Below are 19,692 nucleotides of genomic sequence, written 5' to 3'. Positions count from 1 at the left end.
TTATTGTTTTTTCTTTTCTGATATCATGCGGTCACACTGAGCTGGTTTCCTGTAATTTTTCACCTTGCTGTATTTTTCTTTAATGACTTTACAATTTTGTTTTTAATTGAGTGAAAACTTTCAAAGTGGAAAGTTAAGGAAACTTGTCACTACTTGCTTGATGTTTTTTGTGTTTGAGTGCAGTAAAGTTTAGATCGCCCTTGTTGCAAGTGTTGATGGTATGGTTCTGGGTCTATATATATAATTATATATTTTGTTGTGAGAGGGAATGAGCTTGTTTTGTGTTTTGTTCAACTTCAGCACGTATTGTACAATGTACAGGGAGCCTGGCGGGGTTGAAATGCTTGGGAGTGCCCATTGTTCTGTGCTGTGTCAATTCAATTTGCAGGTCTTTTTGAAAAGCGAAGGCATCTGACTTAGATAACCTTTGTGGTTTTCCAATGCTTTCGTTGTGTCATCGTGATGTTTCTGCAGGTTGACGGAGCCTGAAGTTTCTGTGTGTTTTGTTTTCGTTGTGTTTTTCTGTGCGCTGCATGTTAGGATTTGTGCTGAAGCAAGCTCGCTCTCTCGTGCTTCCTTCACCACTGTGCCTTCCTAACGCAAGTATGCTTTTGCATTGCGAAAATTCGACAATTGGTTGTTGTTTTTCTCATCGTCTTTTTACTTCAAGCGTAGGTTTGCCGATGCTTGGCATCCGTTACAATAAGGACACGGGAAGCAGCTGATTCGATGACTGACAATGTCTTTCGCGGCTTCCTGTCTGTTGTGGAATTTAGTTTTCATGGTGCTCGTTTTTTCTCGCACTGACTATTCTTGTACCCTTCCATTTTTACAGTTTCAATTTTTTGATCACAGGTGACCTTGAAGCGATCAGCACCGACCCAGCCTCTGTGCTCTCCCCCGCTCCGGTCCCCCCTCCCTCCGCCATGAAGAACCTCATCGATCGATGGATGGAAAGCTTCAACGAGCGACGTCACAATGGGATGTCCATCAAAGAGATCATCCTACCGAAGGGTCAGTCGCTTGTCTGTTGCAACTTTAGAAATTCCTTTTAACGAAACGGAATTGTATTTTGCAAACTTTTCCAACGTTGGAGAGGCCACCTATATGCCACTAGGAGGCAGTGTGACCAATCCACCTGGTGGCGGCTGCACCACCCTTTGTTTGTTGCATTGGGGAAGTACTTATGACGTAACAACGAACCAGTCACGTGACGACAGCGTTCCCCGTGGTGAGCTCCTGGTTGGGCTTTTCCGAACATCTCGATGGTCGTTTATAGATGACGTAAGATTCAACTTTGATCCTCAAGTAGCGTGGGAAAAGCATTGTTACGTCATCCATTCGTCATTGATGAGGTGAACCGGGCGAGGGAAGACGCGTTTACTTTCTTCGTCTTTGGAATTGATTCACGTCAAATATATTCCACAACCATCACCTCGTTGCTTCTCCCTGGGGATTAACATTGCTGTCTTGTAGTTCTCCGACAAGGACAAGCCACCAGCCCCCTCTACAAGTTCATCATGGACGGAAGAGTCTTGGCTACGTCACAAACGAAGAGTTCTTTGGCCAAGCGCGAGGGGAAGCAATACGTCATATCCGTGCACTCTGTTTACAGGTGGGTGCGTCATATTTGGTTGGGGGTAAAAGATCATAGTGTTCGTCCATTGTTGTGCACCCTCTGAATGGTCCAACCATGCTTCATATGGTTATTGGTTCATGCCATGTTGGTTTTTTGTGATTTGCGATTAAGAAGCCGATGGCGTCATCATTCCTATTCTCATCGGTTCTCACATCACAATACCTGTTTATGGGCCGACGACTGTTGTTATTGTGATATTCGTTGTTATTGTTTATTGAAACCATATTTTGTAAATTACAGCGAGCGATTTGCTTGCCATGAACGTAGCAACAGAGTAGCCACAATTTCGTTGACCATATAAGTTTCTCAATCTCACAACAACCCACGCTGTTCATTGAACTGCTTGGCAAAAACATCTCAAGACGAAGCCTCAAGTTTTGTGAAAGATTGTTATTATTTTTTTTTTTATTACACAACAATAACAACACAAATGACACACACAAAGATATACATATGTAATATATATACTGTATTCATCAGCATATCAGCAAGATGTAAGTTAGGCAGGTTCGAGTTCACTATCAATCTATGTCACGTGGTTCCATTTCAGCTGGTGTTTTTTTAAGTTTTCAGACTATAGGAATTTACCTGCTCTCCTTGCTGAGTTTCACCATTTGAATGAACTGAGTAATTGTGGGGTTAGCTTCGGCATACTTGCATCGATGCACAACATGTCTTGCGCATAAAAGTAAACAATTCAACAAATTACAATTCGCTGTTCCAAATAGAATCAACTGGTCATTTGCTATCACAGGATCTCAGTTTTGCTGAAATCCAAGAAAAAGCATCTTTCCCATAATTTTTGTGCAACATTCGATTCACAAAACAAAGGAAAAACATTTTCCGTTGCAATTTTGCAAAATGTACAGAGGTTGCTCTTCTTCAGACCAAACGCAAACAACGCGTCATTGGTCACGCGTCGTTGGCCACAATGGCTCTGAAGTTTGACTTTATTTGAAATGCTCGTAATTTTCTCTCTAGCGTACTGTAGTGTACAGATTTGTAAACGTTGCACCACAGCGTCGGGTTGCAATTCAGCCCTAACTCTGCTATTTTCTCAATTTGTTTTGTTTGCTTTATAAGAATTAATTTGACTTTGCGAAGGTAAAAGTGATATGCAGTTTTTGTGGATCCATATATTGTGTTTAGTGTTTACTGCAGTTTGGTTACGAGTGTGGAAATGTGTTTCTAGCACTCGTTGCAACGTTCATCTGAGTATGAATGTGAGAGTAAAAGCAACAACAAACATGTTGATTTATTGCGTCACTGACGTTTCGCGTACCATGACAATGCGTATCCTCAGAGCGAATAACATGCGAAATAAAATTTACAAAGTTACGTACTGCAGTGCGGTTGAAGGCAAGAAAAATATGAAACAAACATTATTTTAAAGATTGGTCCAAGATGAGTGAGCGGTTACTTTCCATGCTAAATTATGGAAAAACATCCAACATTAAACATAAATTTAAAGCAGTGGACACCAACCGACTTTCACTTTCATCAGATTAACGTTGCAACTAGAGCTAGAAACGATAATTGTCCTGATGAACACCCAAGTATTTCAGTGCGTTGAGATGTGGTTGGTGTATTGTCAGTAAGTGCCAGACTTGCGCTACCTCACGTCCACATAATTGTGTAAACTTCCACCACTTGGGGTTATCAAGGAGCCGTCGAAACAAATAAAGCCAGTAAAATTGATTTAAGGCCCAAATTGCCGATGAGTGTTGCTTGTATAATGACATTCCCTTCGTTTCACGGTGGCAGTTGTGAACAAGGCGTTTGCAGGTGTTGTTCACCTTAACTGGGTGTTACATCGGGGGGAGGGAGGAAGTTGTGTAACCCATGGCAACCGACTTACTGCTGCCTTGGGTTAAGGTTTCACTGCTATGGCGCTTTTCAAATGAACATAAGCCTCCATAGCAGGGATTGAACCAATGTCAATGGAACCACCGCCGTATACCTTCCCCAGCTGTATACTCCCGACGTATCACTACTAACAGTGCAACATCATAGTTGCCATAGCGGAGGCGACAAAAAGCGATGACGCGCATTACCCAGCCGGGGAGATTCCCGATGGTGTAGAACAGGGTTCGACAACCCCTTGCACGGAGAGTTACCTCATGGTTTTGCATTTGGACTGGCCCTGGACGCGCCGACATCTTGCGACTGAGCCGTGACGCAGCCACGCGCGATCGCCATCTTGTGAGAAGAGCAGTGTTACTCAAGCTGTGGTGCCGGCGCCGTTGAAATTAATTTATTGAATATATTTTGTGTTGATCACGCAGGTAATTGCACAAAGTGCACTTTCAGCAAAGTTTGCTTTACAGATCATGAAAATATGATTGTGTTTACCAGAGCAATCTTTCTAGAGCAGTGCTACTTAAACTGTGGTGCGAGTACCGGTGCCGGTATGCGATTAGTTTGAAAATAATTTATTGAATATTGTTTTGATTAGAATGTGTTTTTCAACATGGTCAAGTTGTTTTTTACGGCTTAATTTCCATACTTTCTTACGCTGTTAAATAATAAGCGATGCATAACTTAATATTTCAAATGGCAAAACGGTGTCGCATGGGCGTGTACATGAAACAATCACTTTCAGACCCAATTGATTTCGCTTGTAATAAAGGTGCCAAAGTTTTAACAAAATTCGTTCAAGTTTTGTTCGACAATGCGATTCATCTTGTTCAGAATTTGACTGTAGCAGCAGATGATGATCTTCTGTCGAAACCGCAATCTGACGTTTGTGGAGTTGCGTTCAGCAATGACTCAGATGAAGTTTATTAACCAATCAGAAGGCAAGATTTAAATCAGCTGATCAAGTTAAGTGAACTTTTAACGTCGGCAGCTTGGCTTGAGGGTTCAGGTTTGGAAAGTAGTAATTTGGTGACTTGAGTTCGACTACCACCCCTTCCATTACTCTTTTTCCTTTTGTTTTCACCAAACAAAGTTAAAAGCAAGAACCAACTCTCAGGCTGAGTGCCAGAAGGGTCACAACAACGTCAGCTAGATCATAGAGAAAATTCTCCTATTTTGAGGTGTCTACCGGTCAAAACACTCCATCTGCTGCAAGGACCTGCGTATTACAAATACCCCAACGATATTGGTCCGGGGTAACCTTTTGTGTTGCCATCCCCTCTGTGGTCAGTTGGATATGTTAGACAGACTTGGTCCTTTGAAGGGAAAGACCTGGTTTATTCGAGGGAGACTTTAATCTCGTGGAAAGTTTTTTGGCAATTTCATGCTTGGGCCGAACTTAACTCGTAAACTTATAACCCCAAAGTTGCGAGGAAAGCATCTAGTATTTCATCGTCGAAGTCTGTACATCTAATTATTTAGATTGGAACGGAAGATTTAACAAACAATAATGGTAAAAAAGAAAAACAGACTAAATTTTCCTATTGCTTATTTGAAATTAAACATTAATTAAACTGGATTTAATTTTGTCTACAAGAAACACAGCTCTGGTAAAAGGGAGGTCGTTGCCTTGTTCTTTAAGGTGGCCACCCACTGGGTTTGTCTGCCGCGGTCCCACGTTTGTCTACCACCTTATTCGCTGAAGCCAAACCGCTGCTCTTGGCTGCCGCTACGTCACAATGCTGGCGCGTGATAAAGCGTGGACCTTTAGTTGGTATGCTGCCAGCCAGTCTGTATGTAGCGCCAACGTTGGGTCCATATTGGGACTTTGCGGGGGCTTTGACCCAGCCCCATCCGTCCCATGGGTTGTAGCATAGAGTTGATGACGCAGCGCGATGAGTCGCGCGCCTTCTGTGATGAGGTTCTAGGCCACTAGCAGCAATGCTTCTTAGTGACGTTTACGTGCAGGAAGTGACGTATGTGCGCGTTGTTGGCCCGATGCAACTGTGTGGAAATAATAAGTTGGTGGTAGCCTGGACAATTTTAATGAATTAGCGATTTCGTGAGTTTTCTTCACTTGATCTGCATATTGCGCGTCGAGTTACTTGAGGTTGAGGGTTCGTTGTATTGAAAGTAATTCTGTGATTGTTTGCGAATAAACAGAGATAGATAGAAAGAGCCTTGATGTTTTTTTTTATTATTGTAGAAATTGTCAGATAATTTCAGCTTGTACTGTGGAAAAACTGTTATTTTGTGGTACCTGGTGGTTGTGCTAAGTTGCTTTAGTTGTGTTCTTGAAACGTTGAAGGTGAGTTTTTATTATGATGACACAAACAGTGATGTTGTTAGTTGGCCTCTCAGGTGCTGAGCGGCAGAGTTTGAGCGGAGCAAATGTTTTAATGTTCGAACCTTCGTTTATTTTGTTGGGGCTGTTGGTCAGCTGACCCCACCATGTTGGCGTGCGATGGTCTATCATAGCAAAAGCGAGCTCCAATTACCCCCCTGTAGCGTAGGAATTTTTGAGCCCCCAGGATCCACAATTGTTGCTGATAGGGGCAATCCCTATCATGTTACCAAAGGAATTGAAAAATGACAAAACTGTTTTAAAAAATATATAATTCGTAACACTCTTATTGGTGTGCTTACGTCATTGTTGATGACATCATTTATGACGACATTCTTATGCAGGAATGGAAAGTTAAACAGCGTCAATCTTCCGGGGCTTCCAACTCCTGCTTGCAACATTTTGCCAGGTATGAGATCCGGTTTCTTGTCTTCATACTCGCCCCATGCCACGCAATGTCAGCCTCCTATATGGGGCCGTCTATTGCTTGGCGTTGGCGCAAGTCGGCGACTCGCTGTTTCATTGCAATGCCTGTCGTCGTATCGAACTCGGAACAAAACTATTGTCATTTGGAAACTTTTCAACCACTCCAGAATGGTTTGTTAACTTTGAATGATCATGTGTTTAGTTTCTATGGAAATAGCGTCTGGGCGGGAACCGGTAACCACGACAACGACGACTACCATAGAAACGACGCCCCAAACACAGTTGAAAGGCTTGGAGGTTTCAACTTCCCTCCTCGGATCGACCATGAGCATGGGACAGGTTGGTTGATGACATAATTCCTCGTCTCTAGCATCCCGGATGGTTGCAGAAAAGTTTTGTTTAAAATCCTTTCGCCCTCTCACGATGTTCCAACAAACACTTCCTGAAGGTTTCCAACCCGTGTAATGACGTCAGCGGCCCAATGACGTCATCATGAGTGACGATCCTTTTGTATTTTCAGACTGGTAACTACGCGGGTGGGCAGTGCGCGCCGTGGCAGAGACAATCGCGGTCCAGCCTTGAGGTGACCAGGGAATTCCTGGCCGGTATGGGAGGAACGAAGTCCTCTTTCGAGGTGGGACATCTAGTGGTTGCTCGATAACAGTTTGGTGATGGTTGTCACGGCAACAGCTTGATACAAGTAACTTCAACTTGGCAGTTACGTTTTTGCCCATGCACAAATAATTGTTCGACTTTGCGCACCAATAATTACTTGCCCCGATGCATCATCATTCCGGTTCAGCTTTCACTTGTTTTCCAATGACGTCATGAGTAGGGTCGCGAACACGACATCGATGTGACTGCACCACTTCGATCTTCATGCCTGTTATCTTTCAGCACATGAATGGAATCGTGTCTCCTCCTCCTCATCTGGATGGTGATCTCGTCCATGCGGTGGGAGCCCACAACACCCCAGCATCGGAGTGGCGGCCTCCAGTGGGTGGGCTCACTATACCAACAATGCCACCTAGTGCTGTCAACACATCAATGTCAACTTCCACAGGTCGATAATGTTGAATGTTAATAATTAAATAAATCTCGGTGTTTCAAATCATGCTTTTGAAATTTAATAGCAGCCATTGATGGCCTGATAAAGTAGGTAGTCACGACTTGTTGTAAAGACCTGCTTGATATTAATTTGTTTGTTTTGTGTTTTAGTTGTTCAAATGGCAAGCCTCCCCAATCCCGCTACTTTCCCCGGCCCACCATGCATTGATCTCTCTCATCTCGACTTTGGAAAAGATTGCGGTCTCTCCTCTGTAGCGCCCTCGTCTGTCACCCCAATGATCGTGAATGGCATCACCACCATGCGGAAGGAGGCTGCCGTGACAACAACTGCTTTGGTGGAGAGTGGACTTGTGATGGACCACAACACCACCACTTCCCGCAGTAACGCCGTGATGACTCCTCCTGGATCATCGACCATGCACCGCTCCTCCGTTCCCAAGCGACCTCGAAGTGCGTCCACCAATGCAACTCTACCTCCAAGCAATCCCCTGAAGCGCAGTTCTTCCACTATATCGGAGGACAACGGCATCGACGGAAGCCCACACAAGATGAAGCCTTTCCTGATGCAGCGCTCAAGATCTAAAGACAAATCAAAAACTTGTGAAAAGAAGAATCAGATCCTTGCTCAACTTCTCCATGCTAAGAGCACTGACGAATCTACTACGTCATCAATGGCCGCCGCTCAAGTTAAACAAGAACCACAACGTGGAGGTTTTTCGACTTCCCAGTTGTCTCCAGCCAATGCAGCGACATCTGGTGTTGGATCAATGTTTCAAGGCAGCAGGGCACTATCTGGTGGTAACTCCGCTCCAAGGAACAGCTTCATAAATCCTCCAGTGATGTGCCATACGAGCACCCACTCCAGTGTTTCCGCGTCTAATTTCACGAGTCCTGGTACAACCTTGCCAAACTTAACACTGATCAACAGACAATTCAGCTCCGTATCAACATCAGTCAGTGCTGAGGAGTCGAGGGAATTGGACGAGATATTCGACAGCATGTCCGATTTATTGGCCCCCAGTGGCCCCCCACTGAACCCGTCGAACGACTTGCCGCAGTTTCCTCTAAGCAGCGACAACGTGATGGGGAACATGTCTACTGTGCTCCAGGTGTGTTAAGATTGCACCTTAAATGTGCCAACCAAGTCGCTTTGGTTTAAATTTAATTGAAATGATTGAGTAGTTAGACAACCACCCCTGTGAACGAACAGTTGCCATAATGTTGATTGGTCTGTTCTGGCATCAATCTCACCATGTAGTTCCTAACTGACGGTTGTGTTTCTTGCAGAACGGGCCTCCACCTCTACAATCCAATATGTCAGGTATGACGTCATTTACTTTGGTTTTGTTGCTTGGCGTTACGTCATACATGCTTCGTATTGACGTCACACACGTCTTTTTAGATACTAGCCAGTTAGCGTCCTCCGACATGATGACGTCGGCACTTGGAAACAACCTCGACCAATCGATGTTCAACACTTCACATCATCCCATGACGTCACCGGTGGGACAGAGCTTTCCTATGAACAATGGCTACAACCTATTTCCGGCCAAACAAGAGATGTGCCCTAACCGAGTTGTTGGCACAGCCGGGATGGTGAACCCCCGGCCCCCTCAACCACCCCACAATCTCCAGTACCGAAGTGATTTTTCTGGCCCTGACAGCTATGCCGGAAATGAACCTCTTATTGATTTGGGAGCCAATCCCCCTCCCCCCGGTATTAACCCCCGAATGGTCATCCCGATACCAGCCAGCATGGGTGAGCGACAGTTTTCCTGTTTAAATTGCATTTTTTTGTCACATAACCTTTGTACTGTATAACTCCAGTGTGATGTCATAGGTTGTTGGTAATTTGTATCGTTTGGTATTTCAGGAAACATGGTGAGGCCGATGCACCCTCAACCCCAGATGGGGCGCCCTCAGGTAAGAACCCTTGCGTCTATCAGCTTCGTTGCTCGTTGAGTTTAAGGATTCACGATGCACCCCCCAGAGCAAAGGGGCTTACCCGGTTGCATAGCGACAATATGTTGTTGGTATCCAGAACTTACGAAATGGCAAATTACTTCTTTTGCAAGATGGGTGGGGACGTCCCCAGGTACCCGCCACACACTTTCGAGGATGCTCCTACCATGGGAAGCCCTAACGAACCACCAGCCCATTGCCCCCATTGAAGCACAATGTCGTTGCAGCATTTCAAGCATGTTCTAAAGCTTTTCACTGTTTATCTCTGGGCACGACGTTCAACTACGAATAAGAATTTTTTTAATTTCTGATTGTGTTTATTCCAGAATTCCATGCCTTACCCACCTTCCAACATGGGAATTCCCCGCGCAACCCACCCCAATGCCCCCCTCCAACAGGTTGGTCTAATATGATTGATTACGTAACTTATCATTTAAAGACACTCCCCGCAGCTCGATGCTGATTCGTTTTGTTGATTCACAGAATGACAGAATGGTGCAAAGGTTCCCTCACATTGTTTGGTTCATTAGTATAAAGCGCGATAATGCGGCTCAATGACGAAGATGATTATCACATAGTGATATTGCATAGATTATTCTAAAGTCCAAACTTTAATGTTTTTTTTGTTAATATTGCCCCACGAAGTCGTGTAAGTACAACCTTAGTGGTTTTGCAAAAGAACCAACCACGGTCGCATCCGCGTCTCCGGTCAGGATTGCTTTGTCCATGAGGCGCTTGCGACATTCAGAGCCGCAACTTACGCATAAACGGTTAAACCAACCAACATGGAACTGCTCAAAGCATTGGTTCTCGCGGCTGATCGAGGCGTGGCGTACCTTGCAAGCCAACCTCAAAGATGGCCGCATCCTTGAAAGGACTGCAATGCTTCCTTGTCGAGCTTTTCAGGAAAAAATAAATGATTGACTTTTCAATCACCTGAGAAGCATTCCTCTTTTCCCAAACAACTTTTTTGACTTTTTCCTGCAACTTTTATAAAATCTGATGAGTATGCCTGCGTTGAGGCTACTGGACTCAACCATGCAAGCGCCTTCAACTTGTGGGCTGTCCTGGAGTCTCTTGAAGCTTTCCGTTCATGGAGCTGCGGTTGAAGTGGCCAGGGTCGTGCGCCATCCCATTATGACGACACAAGCGCTCACTCGAACGCGCCAATGTGCAGTTGTCAGAATTTAACCGCCACATCAACAACATGCGCCCTATGTCATCAAGTCATTGTGTGCCGCTACTACAAGAAGGTTTGATGACGCGGAGTTCCGCATACGTCATCGCTGGGAGAGTAAGATAGTTTCTTATGCGGGGTTTCTATGACGCCACTTGGCAGAGCATCTCACGGGATTTGATACCATGAATCAACCTCATTCAAACATTTGGTTGATGTTGCCTCCTTCATTGCAGAACTCTATGATGAGCAGAAGTGTCACCCCTAACAATTTCCCTTCCATGCAGCCGAACCGAACCGGCCCTTACAACAACCGACCACCGGTAAGTTTGTGTCGTCACAATGCCAGCTTGACAACCTGAAAGCGACGTTCCCGGAGATATAGGGTGTACTGTCTCAGTGCCACTGGGTGACATACTTCTCGGTAATAGCAACCTTGATAGTTGGTTCCTAGGGAAACATCTTCCCTTGTGGTTGTCACTTCTCTCACTGGCACACCAGCAACCAATACTGCCAATCTCATCGTTGCCGGTTCGACTCCCGCCAGGGCGCGCACTTCTGGTTTCGAAGTTGAAGGAGACGCGAGGCTTCCACCGGCTTCGATGCTTTGGCTACAAGATCCCATGACGTACCGGTTGCTATCGTCACTCAGCTGTTGCGTCGTGTGACGTGTGCGGATGCGATGACGTACGAGGCAGTGACGACACGGTGTGATTCATAGCAGAGTGCTTGGAACCAGTGATGATGTCATCGCTCCGAATCGTTTGCTGATTTATTTCTGCGATGTGTGCATCGGTTGAGAACATATCGCTGGTTGCGTCTAAAATCAAAATGATCGAAGGAAATTCTCTGATTCCATAATTCTGATTTTCCTAAACACATTTTTACATTTTCTAAAAGTTGAAAATATTTTCAGCAACCTGGCATGGTCGCCAATGGCAACGACAACCTCCGGGGCTCGTTAGGACAACTTCAGTCACAGTCCCAGCAGCAGCAGGTATGACGTGTTGTGACGTGATAATGGCAGATATGAAACGGATATGAGTTCGTGCAGTGATGTGATAATTATAACTTGTCGCGTAACATGCGATGAACAATGGTTGGTCAATGATCACTCGGTAGCTTGCGCAAGTGTGGCCGATTTGAAGTTTCTTCAGATTTTCTGGGCATCAGCGCTTTGAAGGCCGACTCTTTTAAGTCAGGTGATTGCGCTAGTGTGTTTCACAGCAGCAGTGTTGCCATTATTACACTTGCAAGTTATCACTGTTCGAGTTGGGTTCGATATTGAGTGCAGGATGTCGCCCGGGACAAAACAATTGTATCACTCGTTAACACCACTATAGGTTTAGTACTTCCAGCTTCTGCACAGCTTAATCTGGGAAACTTTTTCATGGTTTTGAACCATCCCTTCACCCCAAGTGGTGTGTTCCCGGGCACTGTTGTATTGGATCGTTGCATCTGGACATACTGGTTGATCATTGGATGAATGTTATCTTCCATTTGTTGATGATTCTATTACCCACAACAAGTGACACTGTTTCCCAGACCATCACCGATCCACCTCGCAAGTACATCACTGGAAGAGAGCCAATATTCTTCAGGCAACCCTCAAATGAACTATTTTTAGTTCATGGTCAAGCGAAATTCCGGGCCGTTTAAGAATATTTTCAACTTTCATCGGTCTGTCGATCGCTCCTTGTGGTCTCTATTCAACCTCCTTGAATGTTGGTGGAGGATGTGTCTTAACTACGACTCCTCCATCAGAACTTGCTTCATTCTCATGAAGAATTGTTGGTTGGATGACTCTGACGTTGATTCAGTAGCCACACTGGCAGCGCTATGCCAAGGATTCCTTTCATAATGCGTTTGAATCAACATCACTCGGTCAAGTTGATAGCCGGGGCACAGTTGTGTGGTGGTTGAATTTCTTTGGCGCATTCCTAACGTGATCCTTCAAGTAGCTCTCCTGAAGATTCGGGGAACAATTCATGAAACTCACTTAGGTCGCTCCTTCCAAAAGAGCAAGCTGGGTTTCGGCGCGGAAAATCCACTGTAGATCAGGTCACACTGTTGACCCAAGACATCGAGGACTGCTTTGAGGCAAAAAGGAAGGCCGGCGCTGTCTTTCTAGACCTCACAGCTGCCTACGATACCGTATGGCATCGCGGCCTTACTTACAAGCTGCTTCGCCTGCTTCCTGACCGACATATGGTCCATATGATTATGGAACTTGTCAGGAATCGAAGCTTCACCCTCACCACCGGCAACCCACGGCGAAGCAGACTGAGACGCCTGAAAAACGGCGTCCCACAGGGATCGGTCCTGGCTCCACTTCTTTTCAACATCTACACCCACGACCTGCCAACCACGGTCTCCGCAAAATACGCTTATGCGGACGATCTGGCAATTCTCCACTCCACAAAGTCGTGGGAAAATCTAGAAGACACCCTGAGCCAGGACATGCAAACCATCTCAGCTTATCTCCAGAACTGGCGACTGAAACTCAGCGAAACCAAAACTGTGGCGGCAGCTTTCCACCTACACAATCGGGAAGCTGATCGTGAGCTACATGTCCACAACAACGGAAAACCTCTGTCCTTCTGCCCCGAGCCAAGGTACCTTGGGGTGACACTAGACAGATCGCTCACATACCGCCACCATTTGGTGTCACTGCGCAAGAAACTGACATCCCGCGCTGCATTACTGAAGCGCCTGGCAGGCTCTAGCTGGGGGGCGAGGGCTGATACTTTGCGAATAGCAGCCTTAGCCCTTGTCTACTCTTCAGCAGAGTACTGTGCACCTGTCTGGTGCCGCAGTGCTCACTGCCACAACATCGACACTGCCATAAACAGCGCCCTGCGCACAGTGACCGGATGCCTGCGTCCCACACCATTGGACAATCTCCCCATTCTCGCTGGCATCCAACCTGCTGAGCTTCGTCGCGAAGAAGCCACTCTGTCCCTCGGTCGACGGGCACTGGAGCCTAATCATCTTCTCCACCACAAGATCTCTGCCTTCCCAAGCGGGCACCCCCGCCGACTGAAATCAAGACACCCATTCGTGCCAGCCGCTCGGCTTCTGATCAACGAAGCTGATGAACAAGACATCTCTGCGGCTACTTGGGCGGACCATAAATGGAATTCTGAATGGAGGTCAAGCACCACCAGACTCCATTCATTCATCCCCGACGCCGACACACGCCCAATCGGCCTGACACTACAGAGACAGGCGTGGGTGCGCCTCAACCGTCTCCGTACGGGCGTCGGCCTTTTCCGCTCAACCATGCACCAATGGGGAATGGCTTCTTCCTCCTCCTGTGAATGTGGTGCCGAGGAACAGACCGCAGACCACATCATCAATGACTGTACCATCTTCAAGCCACCTAACGGAGTGGAAGGTCTGCGCGTCATGGATGACGAAACTAAAGACTGGCTGCTCTCTAGCAGCCTTCCAGTGTAGTCCGGGAACATCGTGAATCTGGGGTGGTAAAAGGATAGACCCTCGGCCCCAGAAGCTCAGACGACGACGACGACTTAGGTTGGCCTTAAATGTCGCCATAACCTTCATTCAGAAGTCTTTGAATTATTGGAAGATGTTTGTGTTCAGATATTCACCCAATCCTTCTATCTGTGTAGGTCCATCCCATGCACGGGGGGTACAACAACGACATGGGGATTCCCCAGCATACCATGAAGGCGAGCATGGCGTCACTGATGGGACAGCGAAGGTTCGATGGAGTGCGGAGGTAGGTGCGCGATAGCGAGAGTCACTTGCACGCGCCGAACAGTTTATGACGTCATCTTGTCTTTCAGGCCGTCTCCTGGATCGGATCGCTCCATGTCGATACCTGGCGGGCAAAATATCTACCCGGCACATTTCGCACAAGGTTAGTATAGAGCAGAGGTGACGAACCTGCGGCCCGTCAAAGAATTTTGTGCGGCCCGCAAAACAATTTGACAATCGCTCATGCATTAAAGACAAAAGACATTACACCTTTCCTTTGCTATTTTCTTGCTCTAAACACTAACTTTCAGGGTTGTATGATTGGTCAGCTGTATGATTCGCATGGGCTTTTGTTTGTTGTTTGAAAAAAAAATTTCATTAACTGATTTGTTGTTTCGGAGCATAATGGTCGAAACATTTAGTCAACTTGAGCAAAAAAGATAAAACCAAAAAAAGAAGAAATCATACTCATATGAAAGCAAACGCTTCGAAAATTAAACTGTCTTCATAATCATTGCAAGTACTGTTGCTCTATCCTTTTAGCTCAAGTTGATTTGTTTTTATTTTTTTACTGTTGTATGTTTCGATTCTGCGTAAGATAATTTCAACTGTGTGGGTTTTATTACTTTCATTTGCCGTTTGTTACTTTTGATGAATAATATCTTGAGTCGCTTCTAAAAGATTTCATAGTAGGTTACGATTAAAAAGTTGTGTGGCCCGATAACTCATTTGTAATTGATTAAGCGGCCCTCGAGGCCTCGACCCCAAAAAGGTTCGTCACCCCTAGTAAAGAGCATTATCCTTTGTTGGAGGTTGATGTTGAATGAGTTACAGTTACGTCATCAAACCAACTACATTTGGCTCCTTGCAACTTCTCGGTGTTGTCTGCCGTGTTGCTGAGACATTCGACAAGTTTATAATTTTGATTTCACGGGAACTGTTTCTTTGTGATAGAAGGAAGCATAATGGTTCTGAAATGTGAGAATCAAAAACTCCCCTCCAGTTGTTTCCCAAATCTCCTCTCGCACGCGAAGGTCGTGCTTCAACGGACTGAGCTTTGTTTGTTAATTATGTCGTCACACCGCCGATGTTCATTCAATCAATAACCGGATCATTACTTTCCAGGTCAACAAAACAACCAGATGTTTGCCCCAGGGAATTCCCCAGCAACCCCAGCCATGAACCGCCCTCTACTCCCACCATACGACATCCCTTTTCGCTCCAACAATCCTATGGCGTCACAAAGTCCCATGCTAAGAAATGGCGCCCCCGGTGGAACGTACAATGTGACGTCACTTCCTGCCAACAACCCCAGTCCTGTTGCTAAGCAACCAGTAAAGCGAACTCGAAGCGCGAAGAGCCGGAAGAACAATAAACCGAAGCAAGGTGATACCGCCCCCCAGTGGGAGGACCCCACAGCCAACGCGTACAAACAGCGCCCTCTAAAGATAACAATCGGTGGCTTGCACGAGCGCCCCCAAGCGACGTATAACCCGTCACTGGATGGCAGCACAGTAACCAGTATGGCGCCACCAGATGGACAGCAGCTAAACTTGAATACCTTGTTGAATGGCGGGAATCCCACGCACAAGGTAACCCGCATTGCCGCGCAGTTTTCCTTCAATGATCTCATAGTTTTGTGCGATCACTTATGACGTCACAACGTTGCAGGTTCGCTTTGACATCCCTCCCACGTTGTCGGGATTTCCCTCCACTACGTCATCGGGCTCTGATTGGTCCGGAATGGAAAAGTTTAAAGGTGTAAGCGATGGTGTCAGCATGCCCTCATCGTTCATGAATGGGATCACTCCTGACGTAAGTGTGACGTCACGTGCACCCGTGTGACAAGATTGTTACCTTCACGACGTAATTTTCATGTTTTTTTTTCAGATTTTGAGCAAACCAAACTCCCTATCGCTCTCCAGCGACCTTGATGATCTTTTTTCTGGATCAGACAATGACGTCATGAACAGTAATTTGAACAACAATAACCTCACTAACCAATTTGCATCGTCGATGACGTCATCGACGAGCGCCCAGGTCACCGTGACGTCATCGGATTTGTGCAAACCCAAGCGACGGAAAACGCAGCTGCTTGAGACGCTGCTGCTTAAAAAGGATTGAAACTTTATTTCTTGTCTCGCCCCAACAAGGTTATTATGTCGAGACTTTTACGCAGGGTAATCCCCTGGATAATATGATGTCATTTCTGCTTTTGGACTTGCTCGTTGCCTTAAAGTTGTCATAAGCATCACCATCAGCCCCCACTTCAACCCCCACTCAAACCGAGCACTTAATCTGCTGCTTCACGTTGGTGCTTCAGAGATTTTATTTATTTCCGTCGTGAAACTTCGCGGAGATGTTCGCAAATGACGTCATTCTATAAAGTGAATTATGTTCCCGTTTTATTTTATTTGAATTTTATTTGTTTGTTCATCTTGTAAGCTCCACTACATGTTGCTTTGGCGCTTCACCATAAATATCAAAAGCAATCTCCACATCGGTTGTTGTGTCTTCGATGGGTTGCAGTGTGGCCAGGTGCTGGGGATCACCAGATGAATCAGCTCTGAAAGGACTACGCGTTCCCACTTGTATTAAAGTGGGAACGCGTAGAAAATTTTCACTAAGGATGAAAGGAAAAGTATATCGGAGCTGTGTGCGGCCTGCAATGCTATATGGTAGCGAGACATGGGTATTGAGAGAGAGTGAACTGGCAATCCTGAGAAGAACGGAAAGGTCAATGGTGAGAGCAATGTGTGGGGTGAAAACGAGAAAGGAAAAAAGGACTGAAGAATTGTTGGATATGCTTGAGATGAGAGAGACCATAGACCAAATGGCAAGGGCAAATGGAGTAAGATGGTATGGACATGTGATAAGGAGGGAGGAAGGAAGTTTTCTTAGAAAGGCACTAGATCTAAAGGTGGATGGGAAGAGGAAACGCGGTCGTCCAAGAAGAACGTGGAAACAACAAGTGAGGGATGAATTTAAAAAAGTCGGACTGAAGGAGGAAGATGCAAGGGACAGAGTGAAATGGAGAAAAGGGATTAAAACAATTGCTGCGCGGAAACAATCGGCCACCCCCACTAGTGGGGAACAAACCGACGATGGATTATGATGATGATTAAGTCAGTGATCATGCTGAGCGCAGCGAATCACAAACGCGCCAATACATAATTTATGTGGATGTGTACCAGAAGTGCAGGGCACAGGAGTCTGGGCCGGAGTTGTAGTCATAAATTCTTAGCAAAAAAAATTGGAACAGGCGTCTGATTTTTTGCAAGTTGATACTGTTAACTACCGATAGCTTTTAACGTGCAAATATTTACGCTGTAGCCTACTTGACTCAGTTGCGTGGCAAACTTTTATAATTTTCTCTTTCAAGCCGCAATCCTCATTTCCATGAAGGGGGTCGGGAAGGTAGACTATCAGTTATAGACTTGGTATAAATAACCCGGTTTATGCTCGGAGTCAATATTCCCAAAGTATTTGAAGCAGCAGTCTAGAAAATCTGACTTTGTACACCTCTGGTGTCGAGGAAGGAAAGGTAGTTTGATACAACCCCCTTTCAGAAATATACAAAAAATATTGTCATAAAGTGGAAGATCTAGTAAAATAATGCCTACAAAAATGACACCAGACAGCTAACTTATCCTCGGACAGACCAAGCCTTGGTAGGTTATTCCTGGTAGTTTCGTATACTTGTAGAGGCTCTTGACGCAGGGCCGGTTACCGAGATTGACAGAGTAAAGTTTTCGATAGTTCAAGTGTTGTCGGGGAATTATTCCATTCACTAGGTGCCGCTGAATGGAGAGCAGTCCTGAAATGCGTTGTTCATGTTCAAGCGCACACCCCGAGAGTCGAACCATCGCCGCGTGATCTTGAGCCTGGCGCGCGGTGGCGTAGCCAAGGGGGGGGTTACAACCCCCCTTTGGCACGCGTGTGACGTCACGATATTGAGAATGATGCTTTCAGTCTAAAAAAAACTTGCCTAATTTTAAACAAAACTGCATTAAATGAGCGAGCTTTGCCAATACCAAACATTCAAACATCTCAGCCAGGAATTAGCAACAAGAAAACATAGAGACTTAGCTTTATTTCCGAAAAATTCCGAAGAAAACATGATCTTATCCTTTTGCTATGCCACCGGACAGCACCATTTTACAGGAATATTCATACCCACATTTTTGTTGAAAATGCTCTCAGAATGCACCAAATTCAAAGTAATTTTTCAAAATTTTCTGGGGGAGGCCCCCCAGACCCCCCGCCGCTGGGTCGTCAAACCCCCCCCATTAAAAATTCCTGGCTACGCTACTGCTGGCGCGTAATCACTGAGCTAACGGTGCAGATAACAGAAACAGTGATGTGCGCGCATACAAAAAATATTGACGCCGTCAGCGTAAACGCAAACGTTCGAAAAAACATACGCCGTATGCGTCAACGCAACTTGTAAAAAAAGTTGTCAGCGTCAGGGCATACACTAGCGTAAACTCATTTTGTTTGCTAGGTGCCAAACATTCACACGGTATAAACCACTCGAAACAAACAAGTTTTATTTTGAATTTCCACAAAAAAACAGAAGCATCTGAAAGTGTTCATCTGACATTTTGCTGTGTTTTGGTTCCAATATGTCTTCGTGTTGTAGCGAAAAAAATACATTAAAAAGTATGCGTTGACGCTATGCGCTAAAAAACCGCGAAAACTTTACGGCGTAGCCTCAAGCGCAAACTATCCAAAAAATGTGGCCGCAAGCGTTAGCGCAAACAAAAAGTCTACGCCGCAAGTATGCGGCGTAGAATGTGCGGCGTATACGTACATCTCTGCTAAGAAAACACGACCGACCAGCAACTAAACCAAAAATGGCGTGATCATGATCATCTTGCAACTGAGTCAAAGTAAGAATGAAGTAGACACTGAACAAGTATGACGTCAAAGCTCCAGCTCACATCTGGAATGCAAAAGGCGCGTGCGCCAATCAAAGAATCCTAACAATAGGTGCGTGCACACTAGAAAACACAACGCAATGGAATGCAAACAAGTCTCTAAGTCCCATGGGCGAAACGTGCATCTATCGCTGTCGATTCTTGCTGCACTCGACAGCCGAGAAACATTTTGCGCTGACGTATTATATCAAATTTATCTTGTTTTCCAAGTCTTCCGTTGAACAGGACCTGGTGAGTCAAGTGGGTGGAATGGATTGTTAGCAGCAAGTTTCTGGTGAGGTTTTCTTATTTATGCAACAAAGCCGCAGCTTCGTCAAGGAAATACAAAACCGCTTTTGAAGTCTGCCGAGGACTTCAGGTTATCCCGATTTTATTGATAAAGTTATTCTGTGATGGTCAGAAGTAAAAACAACTGAACTGAACTGAACGCATTTTAGAGATTAAAACAAGAATTGCTCAAGCGAAACAACCCTTCAACACAACATACAATTTTCAAAACAAAAATTCCCAACAAGAAAGCGCGTGTCGAAGTGGTACCTTTATAATCTTTCCTATT

The 19,692-nt window shown here is 45.5% G+C and overlaps 1 protein-coding gene across 1 annotated transcript in view; it reads left to right on the top strand.

Annotated features, from left to right (window-relative positions):
- LOC145786458 (uncharacterized) overlaps window positions 1-16,699 on the top strand; it is a 28,795-nt gene extending 12,096 nt beyond the window's left edge. The window contains exons 9-26 of the mRNA XM_082598115.1: window positions 856-1,014; window positions 1,477-1,615; window positions 6,185-6,249; window positions 6,469-6,605; window positions 6,787-6,900; window positions 7,164-7,329; window positions 7,485-8,443; window positions 8,622-8,655; window positions 8,737-9,093; window positions 9,208-9,257; window positions 9,623-9,694; window positions 10,710-10,796; window positions 11,390-11,470; window positions 14,109-14,218; window positions 14,286-14,359; window positions 15,322-15,788; window positions 15,868-16,011; window positions 16,087-16,699. Coding sequence (XP_082454241.1) covers window positions 856-1,014; window positions 1,477-1,615; window positions 6,185-6,249; window positions 6,469-6,605; window positions 6,787-6,900; window positions 7,164-7,329; window positions 7,485-8,443; window positions 8,622-8,655; window positions 8,737-9,093; window positions 9,208-9,257; window positions 9,623-9,694; window positions 10,710-10,796; window positions 11,390-11,470; window positions 14,109-14,218; window positions 14,286-14,359; window positions 15,322-15,788; window positions 15,868-16,011; window positions 16,087-16,320 — 3,449 coding nt within the window. The 3' untranslated portion in view covers window positions 16,321-16,699. The remainder of the gene's footprint in view (window positions 1-855; window positions 1,015-1,476; window positions 1,616-6,184; window positions 6,250-6,468; window positions 6,606-6,786; window positions 6,901-7,163; window positions 7,330-7,484; window positions 8,444-8,621; window positions 8,656-8,736; window positions 9,094-9,207; window positions 9,258-9,622; window positions 9,695-10,709; window positions 10,797-11,389; window positions 11,471-14,108; window positions 14,219-14,285; window positions 14,360-15,321; window positions 15,789-15,867; window positions 16,012-16,086) is intronic.
- Window positions 16,700-19,692: the final 2,993 nt, after the last annotated feature.

The sequence above is a fragment of the Aplidium turbinatum genome, chromosome 17, assembly GCF_918807975.1.
Source record: "Aplidium turbinatum chromosome 17, kaAplTurb1.1, whole genome shotgun sequence".
Classification (NCBI taxonomy): domain Eukaryota; kingdom Metazoa; phylum Chordata; class Ascidiacea; order Aplousobranchia; family Polyclinidae; genus Aplidium; species Aplidium turbinatum.
Note: the sequence above shows the minus strand (reverse complement) of the source record. Positions and strands in the feature narration are given on the sequence as shown.